Here is a 14,382-nt window from a genome sequence, read left to right as displayed (position 1 = left end):
AGCTGTCTTCAGCACCGCAACCTAACCATGCTTTGAGGAAATGTGCCTCCTTAAGCAAGCCTCAATCCATAGTTGGGAAACTCTACATAGGCATGTCCGGAAGGCGTCAGCTGGGCTTCGAGGAGAGAGCTTTGGCTTGGGACAACCTCGATACCCTGCACACCTTTTTACCGGATACTTGCAATGTCAGATACAGACTTTTACATAGCAATATATCCTATACTTTGCCGTATACTCTCTTTGAGACCCGTTCTATCTTTATGTCAACGGTGCGTTACGACATGTTTTGACAATCGCCACCGTGTTCATGATTAGGTGCATGTTAAATAGACCATTTGAGGGTACACTTTCAATATCAACGCAAATTAGGCTTCAACCACCCCATCTATTACACATTCTAATTATTCTAGAGTATCTCAAGTCAATACGAGAGGTTGCTGCCTTGTCGCCTGAGATCGACTGCCCGATCCGGCTAGCGTGTGTGGCGGGTCCGAGCGTCTCTGCTCTGGTTTTCTTTGCGCTCTCAAGCAGGTTTCAATCCATCTTTCCTCTCGGTTTATCCTCTTTTTTCTATCGAAATCCTCCATCACCCCCATCATGAATCGGATAGGTAGGCTGTCCCTGCCGTTGCGACCGCCGGTATGTCTGTTCTGTCAGACTCGGACGACAATCCTTCCCTCTTCGCCGACAGGGCAGGCCATCCGCACCATGGCGACAGGTCGCCGCAAACCCGCCGCCCGAATGGCCCTATCCTCGAACGTCGCAAAAACTTCCTTGAAAGAGAAGCGGTCTGATCGGCGCGGAGCTGGCCCGTTCCAAGGCATGAATCAGACAGACGCTCGGATACGTGGGCCGCCGCGTCCCAGATCATCCGCTGCTTTGAAGCGCTCGGGGGAAAAAGAGGACTCCACGGAGAAAAGTGAAAGTCCGTTGTACAAGGCGTTGAAGATGCAGACGACTTTGACCCCGATGCCGTACGGTCGTCGCGCGGCGGTCAAGTCCAAGATTGCCGATATCACGAGTTTCGACCAGTTCCCGCTCTTGCCCGTCGTGCGCCACTCGATCTTTGCCCAGGCCCTCCCTGGGATGACGGACGTGACGCCAACTCCGATCCAACGGCTGGCTATTCCGAGTTTGATGGATGCGCCAAAAGGATGGAGGAAATCTCCCAAGGTGGAGAGTGGCGAGTATTCTTACGACCAGTATCTTCTGGCGGCGGAGACGGGGTCGGGGAAAACTCTGGCTTACCTGCTTCCGTTGGTCGATGCTGTTAAGCGACAGGAGGCCGCCGACAAGGAGACCGAGCAACGTGAGGCGGAACAAAAGGCGAAGGAACAGGAAGAGAAAATAAAGAACAACATCTTCGATATCGAACCGGAACCCCCGGCGCTGTCGAATGCCGGTAGACCACGAGCGGTCATCGTGGTGCCCACGTCGGAATTGGTGGCGCAGGTCGCAACCAAAGTGAAAGCATTGGGCCACGCCGTCAAATATCGATCGGGGGCAATTTCCTCCAACCTGACCCCGCGTCGGATTAAGAACACGCTATTCCATCCGGACGGCATCGATATCCTGGTCACCACGCCGCATCTTCTCGCCTCGATCGCCAAAAAGGAGCCTTACGTGCTGAGCCGCGTGAGCCACCTGGTGCTCGACGAAGCCGACTCGCTCCTGGACCGGTCCTTCCTTCCAACGACGACGGAGGTTATCGACAAGGTCACGCCCTCGCTGCGCAAGCTCATTCTCTGCTCGGCGACTATCCCCCGCAGTCTTGATACCCTGCTGCGCAAACGGTACCCGGACATCCAGCGGCTGACTACGCCCAACCTGCACGCGATTCCCCGCCGTGTACAACTTGGCGTGGTCGACATCCAGAAGGACCCCTACCGCGGGAACCGCCAGCTGGCATGTGCCGACGTGATCTGGTCGATTGGCCGGGCCGGCGACACGGAGCCGAAGGGACCCTTCGACTCATACATGGACCCCAAGGTCAAGAAGATCATGGTATTCGTCAACGAACGTGAAGAGGCGGACGAGATCGCTTCCTTCCTGCGACAGAAGGGCATTGAAGCTAGCTCTCTCTCGCGGGACTCCAGCACCCGATCGCAGGACGAGATCCTCGCGGAGTTCACCGAACAGGCCGTCCAGCCCACCGCCAAGGAGATCATGCAGGCCCAGAAGAAGCGACGCATGGAAGACGCCATTCCGTTTGAAGACGCGCAGTCCGACAGCTCGGCCTCCCGCTCGCGCACCTTGCCCAACACCCGCGTGCTGGTGACGACCGACATTGCCTCCCGCGGCATCGATACGCTCCCCGTCAAGACGGTGATCCTGTACGACGTCCCTCACAACACGATCGATTTTATCCACCGTCTGGGCCGTCTGGGCCGCATGGGCAAGCGTGGCCGTGCGGTCGTGCTGGTGGGCAAAAAGGACCGGAAGGACGTGGTGCGGGAGGTGCGCGAGGGCATGTTCCGCGGACAGGCGCTGATCTGATGGATGGAAATGAATGGATTGTATACCGTGGATGGCGTTGGGGATAGCATAAAACGACAAATACCCATATATCGCGAATATTCAAGGGTATGCACATGTATTATATTGTATAATAGACTAGACCAGAACTCATTTTGATCTGCATATCCGGTATAGACCGTCATTTAAAGTTTACCTACTAGTAGAAGATAGAACATGAACCGACAATGGTTTGCAAAGGGGGAGAACACAGCACTGAAGGAATGCAAAATTTCAATATCATCAACTAGATGCCACTCTTATCTATTACAGTTCGCACCACCCCCAATAACATTCATCTACAATCCTCCCCAACCATACTAGACATTTTCCACCAAATAACAAAGAAAATAGGACAGATTGATCAATCACTCATAGCCCTCTCCTCCAACAACTGCACCGCATTCTTCAACTCCCTGATGCGCTGACCCACCCGCCTCTTCACCTCCTGCTGCACCTCCGGCTCCAACTCCGCCGGATCGAACTGCGTGCTCACCAGTCGACCGGAATCGTCCGCATCCTCCCCCTTCTGCTGCTCAGGGCTATTTTCAGGCGGCGAGTGCTGTCTGTCCGAGGTAGGTGTCGTGTACAGCGCGTAGACACTCAAGAGATCGTTGAGGGCATCGCGGGCGGATTCGCGGTCCGAGGCGGCGTAGATGGTTGCGCTGTCGGTGCTGTCTGTTGCGATTTCGAATTCGTCTTTGGCGGTTTCGTAGCTGTTTTAGATTCTTGGTTAGTTTCTTGTATGTGTCCTTCTTGGTTGGAGTATATATATCTTGCTTGAATGGTGTAGAGTATACGGGGGAGAGGAGGGAAGACGGACAGTTCTTGGATCTCTTCAATGATGAGGTCGCTTTGGCTTTTGCCGCTTGCGGTTGTTGCGAGGGTTCTAGTAGCGTGGGCTGTGGGAGCTCGTAGGGATCGAGAGCGTAAGTAGTGGTGGGTGCGTGGAGGGCTTGTCCGGGAGAGGGAGGCGGCGTGGCTCAGATTGCGGAGTGGCTTAGGCGAGAGGGCGATACGGGGAACAGAATGGAGGAGTTGCGAGGAGGGACGCGTGATGATTTGTGGGGATCGGAGAGCGAGCATATTGAATCAATGGCTTTCAAGATCAATTGATGGACTGAGGTTATTGTAGTGGTGTGGTTGTTGAGGATATTGAGGATATATAGAATGACGTCGTTTTCCGATCTTATCTAATCGGAGTGCCGTGTTTGCCGTCTTTATCTGGTTTGCATGGTTTGTCCGAATTGTGAGTGGTGGCGATGAATAATCATGCATGGCATGGATTAATGAATGGAACGGTCGGATCTGACGCTCGTCTCAGATTGATTATTGTTCTTTTGTCCTGAGTCTTCTCTCTGTTTTCAACATACGTCCTTATATATTGATTGATTGATTGACCGTGTCTCTGAAATCCATTCTTTATCTCGAATCCACCAGTCGAGGTCTATCGTTTCCCGCTCCAGTTGATCCCCCTGATAGTTTCTTGGCGGTTTCGGGCTCGATTCTAGTCGCCTAAGGCTGGGAACAATTAATTCACTTGCCGCGTCCCCACGTCATCTTAAACTTTCTGCCTTTTTCTTTCGTGTCTTCTCTTTTTTACTCTTATCGCCTAGCCCAGTTTGATCTGTTCTATGGCTCGTGGGTGGTTTATGTTCGACAGCTATTAATTTCACTATCCCCCGTCTGGTCCTGATTCCGAGATAGCCGTCCTTGACCAGCTGCACGGTATCAGCACAAGATGGCGCAGGCCGACCCATATGAGGAACCGGGCTACCGAGCCGAAGAGAGCAATGAGAAGACCCAAGTCAAGAAGCCAAAGTGTACGCATGCTCTTCAAGAACTGTTTCGGTCGCGTGCTCGGTCTGGACCGACTGCGATCCCCCCAAGGTTGTGATCACGAAGCTGACCAGGTCCCGCCACCGGTAGACAATGACTTTGCGCAACAGCGGCTCAAGGCCTTCCAGTAAGCCAGAGCCTCGCAGCCAAATCTCTGCGGGAAATCTCTTCTAATCGCGACGTTTAGGCCCATGCTGACCCCGAAGACGGTGCTTCCCGTCTTCTTCTCCCTCGCCATCTTCTTTTCGCCCCTGGGGGGTGTTCTGTTGTGGGGCAGCAATACGGTATGCCATCCCCTCTTGCGATGCACCGACGTCTGTGCTATGATATGACCGTCTAACACTCTATACTTGTGCCACAGGTCCAAGAGATCCAGATCAACTACACGGACTGCCTGTACCAGGCGCCCGCCGCGCCCGACTTCTCGCCGATGCCCAAGGACAATTTCGCCCTGTCCTTCGGAGCCAAACAATCGTTCGCGCCCATTTGGCAACACGACAATACGACCACGCCGAAGAAATGCACCTTGCGATTCGACATCCCGGATACCATGGGACCCCCGGTGTTCCTCTACTACCAATTGACCAACTTTTACCAGAATCACCGCAAATACACCAAGTCCCTCAACATCCAGCAGTTGCAGGGGGATTGGGTGAGCAATCAGACCATTAACGGCGGAACGCTGAAGTGCGATCCCGCCAAGTCGGTGGACCTGGACTGCGAGACGGGCAAGGCGTACTACCCGGCGGGGGCGATCGCCAACTCCATGTTCAACGACACCTTCGACAGCCCGCAGCGGGTGGACCGCAGCGGACACATCACGGGCGAGTATCCCATGACGAACAAGGGCATCGCCTGGAAGAGCGACCGGGAGCAGTTCAAGCCCACCAAGTACAAGAACTGGGAGGTGGTGCCGCCCCGGTACTGGGTCGAGCGCTATCCGGGCGGCGTGTATACCGACGAACACCCGATCCCGAACCTCCAGGAGTGGGAGGAGTTCCACGTGTGGATGCGAACGGCCGCGCTGCCGAACTTCAGTAAGATGGCGTTGCGGAACGACGACGTCGCCCTGACGCCGGGCACCTACGAGCTGGAGATTGGGTACCGTACGTTTGATCCTTTTATCTCTCAAGTGTTGCTATACAAGACAGGTTTTGCTAATGCTGAGTAGGATTTCCCGTCATTCCCTACGAAGGGACCAAGTCGATTCTCCTTACGACGCGGACGGTGGTGGGCGGCAAGAACTCGTTTGCGGGGATTGCCTACGTGGCGGTCGGGGCGCTGTGTTGCTTGGTGGGTGTCGTGTTCACCCTGACGGCGGTTCTGCGCCCACGGAAGGTTGGTGATGACCAGTATCTGTCTTGGAACAGACACCACTAGTGTTGTATATATGTTGATTTGGGGTGATCTACTGGGAGTTACGACGGGATTGGATTTTGTTCTTTTCTTTTTCTAATTCTTTTTGATTGTTATTTTTTTTTTGTCGGGAGATTGTTGTGATATATTGGATTGAACTCGTTGATTTAAACCAGAGTAACCATGTAGTCCACCCACGTCCAGGGTGCAGTATAATATAGCTTGAGGTACTGAAGAACCTCAAGCTCCATATACATGCCCACTCTCGATGCCTCAGGCCAATGCCACGTCATGGCAACCATAACACAACAAGTCCAATCCGACGGAATCAAATTGCCCCAAATTGGATGGTGATAGGCGGGGACATTGCAGCATCGCCCGGGATAGACCAGCCGAAGCCGATCCATCCACGAGAACTGACACAGACGAACGCCATCTCTTCATCTTGGATTTAGTTGTGTGAGAAGAAAAAGAGAAGAAGAAGAGACGGCGGGAATCTCGTGATGACGCGTTTTAAGTCCAGGAATGGAAAAACTGGAGTTCCGAGGGTCGGAGACACTAGACCCGATTGAGTTTAGCGTGGTGGCTTTCCGCGGGCAACTGATTCCCCGTCATCACAGAAGCCCGTGATTCCGATGGAGCAAGGAACCTGTGGGTAATGCTATCTATCGAGCTGCACTTCTCCGGATTCTTTTCTTCTTCTCTACCCCTCTCACTTCGACATCCTCCTCTCCCCCACTTCTCCCCCCCCTTCGACTTCATTGTTTTCAGGTGTCTATTCAGTCACCATGCTCGGTCGTTGTAGTCGACAGGCGGCGCGGTTGATCCCGCGGGCCGCAAGCTCTCTCCCCTCGCATCTCCGCCCCGTCTCCGCCGCCATCGCCAGACCTGCTTCGCAATTGCGGAGTGTATCCTCCAACAGCGATGGACAACAACATGTGCGCATTGTCCCTAGCAAGCCGGCGTGAATGGACTTGAAATCCGGTTGACTGACGTCGTTGTAGCTGCTCTCCGCACACCTCCAGGAAGAGGACCCCACCATCTACCAGATTCTCCAGAAGGTAGGTCACATCCTTCCCATGTACCCTCAATGGCTTCGGTGGTAGTCGGAAATGGTGGGATCGTGTGTGTGTGCTGACGTTGCGGTATTCGACAGGAGAAAAAACGTCAGAAGCACTTCATTAACCTGATCCCGTCGGAGAACTTCACATCGCAAGCCGTTCTCGATGCCTTGGGCAGTGTGATGCAGAGTGAGCTTCTTCCTTTCCCCAATCCGTGGGCTGCCCCGCCAGAATAGTACTAATTGGTGTAGACAAGTACTCCGAGGGGTATCCCGGCGCCCGGTACTACGGTGGAAATGAACACATCGACGAGTCGGAGCGTCTTTGCCAACAACGTGCCTTGGAGACTTTCCGTCTCAGCCCTGAGGAATGGGGCGTGAACGTGCAGCGTAAGTCGATGGAAGAAATTGAGGGAGACGAGACTGGAGGAGGATGAAGCTAACGCATCAAAACAGCCCTGTCGGGCTCGCCCGCCAACTTGTATGCCATCTCCGCCTTGCTCAACACTCACGACCGTCTCATGGGCCTCGACCTGCCCCACGGCGGTCATCTGTCGCACGGCTACCAGACCCCGACCAAGAAGATCTCCTTCATCTCCAAGTACTTCGAGACCTTCCCCTACCGCCTCGACGAGTCGACGGGCCTCATTGACTACGACGCCCTCGAGAAGAACGCCATGCTCTACCGCCCCAAGCTCATCATCGCCGGTACCTCGGCCTACAGCCGTCTGATCGACTACCCCCGCTTCCGCGAGATCGCCGACGCCTCCGGCGCCTATCTCATGAGCGACATGGCGCACATCTCGGGCCTGGTCGCCGCCGGCGTGGTCCCCTCCCCCTTCAACTACTCCGACGTCGTGACCACCACGACCCACAAGTCGCTGCGCGGTCCCCGCGGTGCCATGATCTTCTTCCGCAAGGGTGTCCGCCGGACGGACAAGAAGGGCAACCCGGAGATGTACGACCTGGAGAACCCCATCAACGCCTCCGTCTTCCCCGGCCACCAGGGCGGGCCCCACAACCACACCATCACGGCGCTGGCCGTGGCCCTGAAGCAGGCGCAGACGACCGAGTTCAAGGCCTACCAGGAGACCGTCCTGTCCAACGCCAAGGCCCTGGCCGACCGCCTCGGCAACCCGCTCAACAACGGCGGCCTCGGCTACAACGTCGTGTCCGGCGGCACCGACAACCACCTGGTGCTGGTTGACCTCAAGAACCGCGGCGTGGACGGCGCCCGCGTGGAGCGCGTCCTGGAGCTGTGCGGCGTGGCCAGCAACAAGAACACCGTGCCCGGAGACAAGTCGGCCCTCAAGCCCGGCGGTCTGCGTCTGGGTACCCCGGCCATGACCACCCGTGGCTTCCAGCCCGAGGACTTCCGCCGTGTGGCGGACATTGTCGACCGGGCCGTCATCATCACGCAGAAGCTGGACAAGGCCGCGCGCGAGAGTGCCGCCTCCCAGGGCGTGAAGAACCCGGGCACCGTCAAGGCGTTCCTGAACTACCTGGGCGAGGGTGAGGAGATCTCGGATATCGTGCTCCTGCGACAGGAGGTGGAGGACTGGGTTGGCACCTTCAGCCTGCCGTGGAAGGACGAGTAAAAATATCGGCACTAGATTTTGATGCTTCGGGAGGTGTTTTGTTCATGATATCTGTTTGATGACCCTTTCAGTTTTTTTTTTTTTTCCTTTTTTTTTCATTTATTTGAATCACTATGTATGTATGCATGTACCGTAGATGACAATCCATTGGACTTCAACATGTCCATCAAACTGAAGTTATCCATCATTAGAGTGCCTGAGTCAGGATAGACCCAGATGGGAAACCTCCGATAACGGCCCGTCGGGCTTGGCATTCCTGCCCCAGGATTGCCAATCGACGGGCGTTTATTCGCCTTCGCGTTTTTTCTCCTCCGCCTTTCTTCTCTTCTCTAACATCTATTCCTCACATTATCCAACCATCTATCCGGCTGGCTGGTCACAATGACAGTATGTTCAATCCTCTCTTGGATTCGTCAATCATAATAACCCCGTCTAGTCACGATTATTGCCATCCGGTGGCCGGACGTTCTTGCGCCACGGTCCCGTCCCGAACAACTTCCAACGCCGTGCCTTTGCCTCGACGCGCCTGTACTTCTCCGATGTCTTCCACTCGCAGCTGGATGATCCGGCCTCCGCCGCCCTGTACTCGTCGTTGCAGACCTCTCGCGCCGTCCCGCAGACCCTGACCGAAAAGATCGTCCAGCGGTACTCCGTGGGCCTGGCCCAGGACAAGTTTGTCCAGTCGGGCGACTATGTCACCATCTCGCCGCACCGGGTCATGACACACGACAACTCGTGGCCCGTCGCGCTGAAGTTCATGTCCATCGGTGCCTCCAAGCTGCACAACCCCGACCAGATCGTCATGACGCTCGACCACGACGTCCAGAACAAGTCGGACAAGAACCTGCAGAAGTACCGTCAGATCGAGGAGTTCGCCAAGCAGCACGGGGTGGAGTTCTACCCCGCGGGGCGCGGCATCGGACATCAGATCATGGTGGAGGAGGGATTCGCCTGGCCGGGCACCCTGGTGGTCGCGTCGGACAGCCACAGCAACATGTACGGCGGCGTCGGCTGCCTGGGCACCCCGATCGTGCGGACTGACGGCGCCAGTATCTGGGCCACGGGTAAGACGTGGTGGCAGATCCCGCCGGTGGCCAAGGTCACCCTGACGGGCATCTTGCCCCCGGGCGTCACGGGCAAGGACGTGATCGTGGCGCTCTGCGGCCTGTTCGACAAGGACGACGTGCTGAACCACGCGATCGAGTTCACCGGTTCGGAGGAGACCATGGCCAGCCTGCCCGTCGACGACCGGCTGACGATCGCCAACATGACCACCGAGTGGGGTGCGCTGTCCGGCCTGTTCCCCATCGACGGCATCCTGCAGGGATGGCTGAAGGGCAAGGCCACGACGGCCGCCATGGGTCTGGCCGACGGGCCCTTCAAGACGCTGGCGGCGCAGCGGTTCACCCACCCGATCCTCGACCAGCTGTTCAGCAACCCGCTGACGGCCGACAAGGGCGCCAAGTACGCCAAGGAGCTCTTCCTGGACCTCTCGACGCTGTCGCCGTACGTGTCGGGGCCTAACTCGGTGAAGGTGGCCACGCCGCTGAAGGAGCTGGAGGCCCAGAGCATCAAGGTCAACAAGGCCTACCTGGTGTCGTGCACCAACTCGCGCGCGTCCGACATCGCGGCCGCCGCGAAGGTGTTCAAGGAGGCCGCAGAGAAGAACGGCGGCACGGTCCCCAAGATCGCGGACGGTGTGCAGTTCTACATCGCGGCGGCCTCCATCCCGGAGCAGCTGGCGGCCGAGGGCGCCGGCGACTGGCAGACCCTGCTTGAGGCGGGCGCCACTCCCCTTCCCGCGGGCTGCGGGCCCTGCATCGGACTGGGCACGGGCCTGCTGGAGCCCGGCGAGGTCGGCATCAGCGCGTCGAACCGCAACTTCAAGGGCCGCATGGGCAGCACCGACGCCAAGGCCTACCTGGGTAGCCCCGAGGTGGTCGCCGCCAGCGCGCTGAGCGGCACGCTGAGCGGTCCGGGCTGGTACCAGACCCCCGAGGGGTGGACGGGTGTGGTCCGCGGCGAGGGTGACGGCATCCGCGAGGAGGACCGCATGCTCACGATGGAAGAAGCCCTGGAGAAGGTCCTCGGCCAGATGGACGACCTGGTCGCCGACGGGGAGAAGAAGTTCGCTCCTGCAGAGGAGGCCACGGAGGACGCCACCGCTGACAACGACGAGGGCCTAACCCAAGTGTACCCTGGATTCCCCGAGTCCGTGTCGGGTGAGATCGTCTTCTGCGACGCCGACAACATCAACACCGACGGCATCTACCCCGGCAAATACACCTACCAGGACAACGTCCCCGAGGAGACCATGGCCGAGGTATGCATGTCCAACTACGACGCGACATTCTCCTCGATCGCCAAGGAGGGCGACATCCTAGTGACCGGCTTCAACTTCGGCTGCGGCAGCTCGCGCGAGCAGGCCGCGACGGCCATCCTGGCGAAGCGCATCCCGCTCGTCGTGGCCGGCAGCTTCGGCAACATCTTCTCGCGCAACAGCATCAACAACGCCCTGATGGGTCTGGAAGTGCCGCGGCTGATCAGCCGACTGCGCGAGAGCTTCGGCGCGGACCAGCAGGCTACGCGCCGCACGGGGTGGATTCTCACCTGGGACGTGCGACGCAGCCGTATCGAGATCCAGGAGGGCCCGAACGGACCCAAGTGGTCGCATAAGGTTGGCGAGCTGCCGCCTAATGTGCAGGAGATCATTGCCAAGGGGGGGTTGGAGAAGTGGGTGAAGAATGCGATTGATGCTTAGACTATTAAAAAGCCCCTCGACACTTAGCCCATTCGTGCTTCGCTCATTGATGCTTCGCCCATAAAGGGCAAGCCGCACTTCGTTCCCCCGTCATGTTGAATAGTGCTGGGCTCCGCAAACCCGATTATACCCACGCCGTGCAGTCGTCTGCACTGTTCATTTGTCATTTCGAGCTGGGGTTGATTGATTGATTGTTGACTGGACTGGGATTCGGCTGTTCATCTTGTAGACTACGGCTTTAGATGATTCATGTATATATAGATAGATTAAAAGTCTGACTAGAGATTTGTTCATGTTTATTTCCTCCGTATAGTATTGTTATATGCTAGAAACTGTAGACGGTTGGTCGGGTGGCCTGGGATTAGTACATTATACAAGCAAGCAGCGACTTAGGCCATCTGACGGCAATACGTGCGAGATTCTCGAATGCAGCCCTGTTGGCCTTCCCAGGGCTAGACGGGTTTTCATCGCGAACTATCTCGACAAGAGGGCACAGGTGTCGTTTGTATGTCTCTCTCTCTCTCTGTGTGTGTTATATATGCTACTATACCTATAGATGTACATGCATAGTTCCGTATTGGTCAGCTATGTGATGGATCATGTCATAGTTCCCTACCCTCAACTGTTGAAATGGAATTATTTCAATCTTCTCCGTAAAAAATAATTCAATACAAGAGAGTATCAAGAAGTATAGGCAGAATAACCCAAATACAGACCATGGAGTAGTGCGATATTGGGGAAATGGACTGATGTGTGTTGATCGACAAGTCACTGGATCTGGAATGTCGCGATCCTCGTGACTCAGAAATCTGACTCTTCCTCCACTTTCCTGCAATCTTTCTTCCTTATCCTTCATTCCTTCTATATAGTATCCAACTTATACGCGAGTCGCTCGACTGACCACGGTCCATGACCAGGTCTATCGCTATCCGAACCCCCACGATGCAGATCCACCAGGTCGGTCTTCCCCGCATTGTACTAATCATCCCCGACTAACCACGGTACGTCCGGCCAGCTCTACACCTATCCCATCAAATCCCTTCGTGGGATCGCAGTCCCCGATGCGCGTCTGACATTTACGGGCTTTGAATATGACCGTCGATTTATGCTACTCAAGGTCGTCGACGGAGACGATGGCGTCGAAACCCTGAAGAACATGCACGTGCCCCATTTCCCCGAAATGGGCCTGTTCACCACCGACATCGTCTTCCCCTCGGGCGATAAGAAACGCGACGGCAAGGTCATCGTGCGATATCACCCACCCGGCGTTGACGACAACAACAATGATGATTCGCGCGTCCGCACCCTCGAGATCCCACTCACCCCGAATGTCAAGGGACTGGAGCAGCTGGACATCCTGATGCACTCGAGTCCGACGAAAGGATACAACATGGGCAGCGCGTACAATGACTGGTTCAGCGCGTGTTTCGGATATCGTGTGGTGCTAGCGTATCTGGGCCCGCACTCGCGGCGCGTCCTGGGGAGCTTCCCCCCCGGCAAGAGCGCCGCGCACCGCGAGTCGGCCCCGCCGCTGGTGTCGACACGGTCACTGGCCGTCCTGGCGGGAGTGACTCTCGCGCTGAACCTGGTCGGCCTGTCGGTGTCCTCGTGGGCGGACGCGTTGGCATGGCCCAACCTGGCGGCGACGGCGGGCGCCGTGCTGCTGTCGAGCTTGCTGGGTCGGTATGTCTCGTCGCGCGGGGGCAAGCGCAAGGAGGAGAAGATTACCTTTGCCGACGTCGCGCCGTATCTGCTCGTCTCGGAGGCATCGGTCAACGATCTGTCCGGGCGCTTCCAGGGTGATGTCCAGATGGACGTGACCAAGTTCCGGCCCAATATCGTGGTGTCCGGGGTGGAGAAGCCGTTCGAGGAGGACTTCTGGGCGGAGCTGTCGGTGGGGGACGGACCGGCCCGGCTGCTGCTGACGGCCAACTGTATCCGGTGCTCGAGCATCAATGTCGACTACGACACGGGGAAGATGGGCACCGGGGAGGCGGGGACGGCCCTCAAGAAGCTCATGAGAGATCGCCGGGTGGACCGGGGTGCGAAGTGGAACCCGGTGTTTGGACGGTATACCTTTTTGGACCGGGGGTCGGAGAACATGCGGATACGCCGGGGAGACGCAGTGACGGTGTTGCGGCGGGCGGCGGAGCGGGAGATTTGCGGTGAGTTCTCTACGATCTATACGGCTAGGATGCTGGGACTGACATGCTACAGATTGGCCCGAGGTGGGGCAGCCTGTCGCAGCGTAGATGGACTGTAGGATTACTTATAGGCCAAAGTGTCATGGCATTTGTAGCATCGACATGCATATAGATGAACATGCCAAGACATGCAGTAGTCGTCGATTAGCAATCAACAACCCCTCATCCATTCATCTTACCTTTCTAACATCTATTTACTTTCATCGTCCTAGTACTGTATCAAAGGATAACAACATCATCATGAGTGAATTCCCTCCGGCCTCCCTCCGCCCCCTCATCCAAGAAGTCTTCGAGCTCCTTCGCGAACGGAAAGAAACCGTCTCCGTGGCAGAAACGGCACATCCCCCGACCTCTACCCCGCTATAACTTCCATCACCAACTAACCATCAATCTGTATATTTATATAGGCCGCAGGAGGCCTCACCTCCGCCTGTCTCCTCTCCAGCCCAGGCGCCTCATCCATCTACAAAGGCGGTCTAACCGTACGCCTCCAATATACCCCGCTTACTATACGCACACACTAAAGCACAACCAGGTCTACACCCTCGAATCTCGCCTCGCCTTCGCCGGCTGGACCCCCGCCCACATCGAAAACTACAAGGGCCCAACACCGGAAATCGTCGCCGGACTAGCGGAGCATGTCCGCGGCGTGCTGGGCTCAACCTACACCGTGAGCGAGAGCGGCACCGCGGGTCCTACGGGAGGGACGACACGGAATCGCACGCCGTATGTTTATCCCCCTATCCTTTTTGTGCCTCACGGGGCCATGCTCACAAACGGATAAACGGGATGCTGACGGATAGATGTGGGGTCCAGCGGATACGTGGCTGTGGCGGTTGCAACAGCGCAAGGGACGTATACGCGGGAGGAGGACACGGGAAGTGCGAATCGCGAGGCGAATATGGTTGCTTTTGTGAGAGTGGGGTTGACACTGTTGCGAGATGTGATGTTGGGGAGGGTTGCGAGTCTGTAACTATTCACGGAAGTAGACAGCGGACCTCGGGACTAGCAGCGGAACGGCACAATAATCACCCGCCAGGATCTAATCGA

General features: G+C 56.6%; 7 protein-coding genes across 7 annotated transcripts; 6 read left to right on the top strand and 1 right to left on the bottom strand.

The window, feature by feature from the left end:
* The first annotated feature begins 574 nt into the window (after positions 1-574).
* On the top strand, positions 575-2,619 carry mrh4 (ATP-dependent RNA helicase MRH4). Its single transcript, XM_024835136.1, has one exon. It carries the CDS (start codon positions 598-600, stop codon positions 2,494-2,496), a length of 1,899 nt encoding a protein of 632 aa, XP_024693044.1. The 5' UTR covers positions 575-597; the 3' UTR covers positions 2,497-2,619.
* A 259-nt stretch (positions 2,620-2,878) lies between these two features.
* Positions 2,879-3,600, bottom strand: P168DRAFT_269383 (uncharacterized protein; the record flags this gene model as incomplete). Its single annotated transcript, XM_024835135.1, has 2 exons — positions 2,879-3,230; positions 3,338-3,600. 2 exons carry the CDS (start codon positions 3,598-3,600, stop codon positions 2,879-2,881), a joined length of 615 nt encoding a protein of 204 aa, XP_024693043.1.
* Positions 3,601-3,849: 249 nt separating this feature from the next.
* P168DRAFT_290510 (CDC50/LEM3 family protein) lies at positions 3,850-5,881 on the top strand. Its single transcript, XM_024837228.1, has 5 exons — positions 3,850-4,337; positions 4,444-4,480; positions 4,541-4,637; positions 4,715-5,459; positions 5,525-5,881. The coding sequence occupies exons 1-5, from the start codon at positions 4,256-4,258 to the stop codon at positions 5,731-5,733; spliced, it is 1,170 nt and encodes a 389-aa protein (XP_024693042.1). The 5' UTR covers positions 3,850-4,255; the 3' UTR covers positions 5,734-5,881.
* A 490-nt stretch (positions 5,882-6,371) lies between these two features.
* On the top strand, positions 6,372-8,513 carry P168DRAFT_290508 (serine hydroxymethyltransferase). The gene is made up of 5 exons (XM_024837227.1): positions 6,372-6,647; positions 6,714-6,770; positions 6,866-6,959; positions 7,022-7,159; positions 7,226-8,513. The coding sequence occupies exons 1-5, from the start codon at positions 6,498-6,500 to the stop codon at positions 8,365-8,367; spliced, it is 1,581 nt and encodes a 526-aa protein (XP_024693041.1). The 5' UTR covers positions 6,372-6,497; the 3' UTR covers positions 8,368-8,513.
* A 207-nt stretch (positions 8,514-8,720) lies between these two features.
* On the top strand, positions 8,721-11,397 carry lysF (homoaconitase LysF). Its single transcript, XM_024841238.1, has 2 exons — positions 8,721-8,754; positions 8,804-11,397. The coding sequence occupies exons 1-2, from the start codon at positions 8,749-8,751 to the stop codon at positions 11,126-11,128; spliced, it is 2,331 nt and encodes a 776-aa protein (XP_024693040.1). The 5' UTR covers positions 8,721-8,748; the 3' UTR covers positions 11,129-11,397.
* A 567-nt stretch (positions 11,398-11,964) lies between these two features.
* P168DRAFT_327390 (MOSC domain protein) lies at positions 11,965-13,504 on the top strand. The gene is made up of 3 exons (XM_024841237.1): positions 11,965-12,085; positions 12,144-13,293; positions 13,346-13,504. The coding sequence occupies exons 1-3, from the start codon at positions 12,038-12,040 to the stop codon at positions 13,378-13,380; spliced, it is 1,233 nt and encodes a 410-aa protein (XP_024693039.1). The 5' UTR covers positions 11,965-12,037; the 3' UTR covers positions 13,381-13,504.
* Positions 13,505-13,536: 32 nt separating this feature from the next.
* On the top strand, positions 13,537-14,305 carry P168DRAFT_327389 (CinA family protein; the record flags this gene model as incomplete). Its single annotated transcript, XM_024841236.1, has 4 exons — positions 13,537-13,668; positions 13,740-13,814; positions 13,868-14,058; positions 14,149-14,305. The coding sequence occupies exons 1-4, from the start codon at positions 13,573-13,575 to the stop codon at positions 14,303-14,305; spliced, it is 519 nt and encodes a 172-aa protein (XP_024693038.1). The 5' UTR covers positions 13,537-13,572.
* Positions 14,306-14,382: the final 77 nt, after the last annotated feature.

The sequence above is a fragment of the Aspergillus campestris genome, assembly GCF_002847485.1.
Source record: "Aspergillus campestris IBT 28561 chromosome Unknown P168scaffold_6, whole genome shotgun sequence".
NCBI classification, from domain to species: Eukaryota; Fungi; Ascomycota; class Eurotiomycetes; order Eurotiales; family Aspergillaceae; genus Aspergillus; species Aspergillus campestris.
This window is presented reverse-complemented; position numbering and strand designations above follow the sequence as displayed.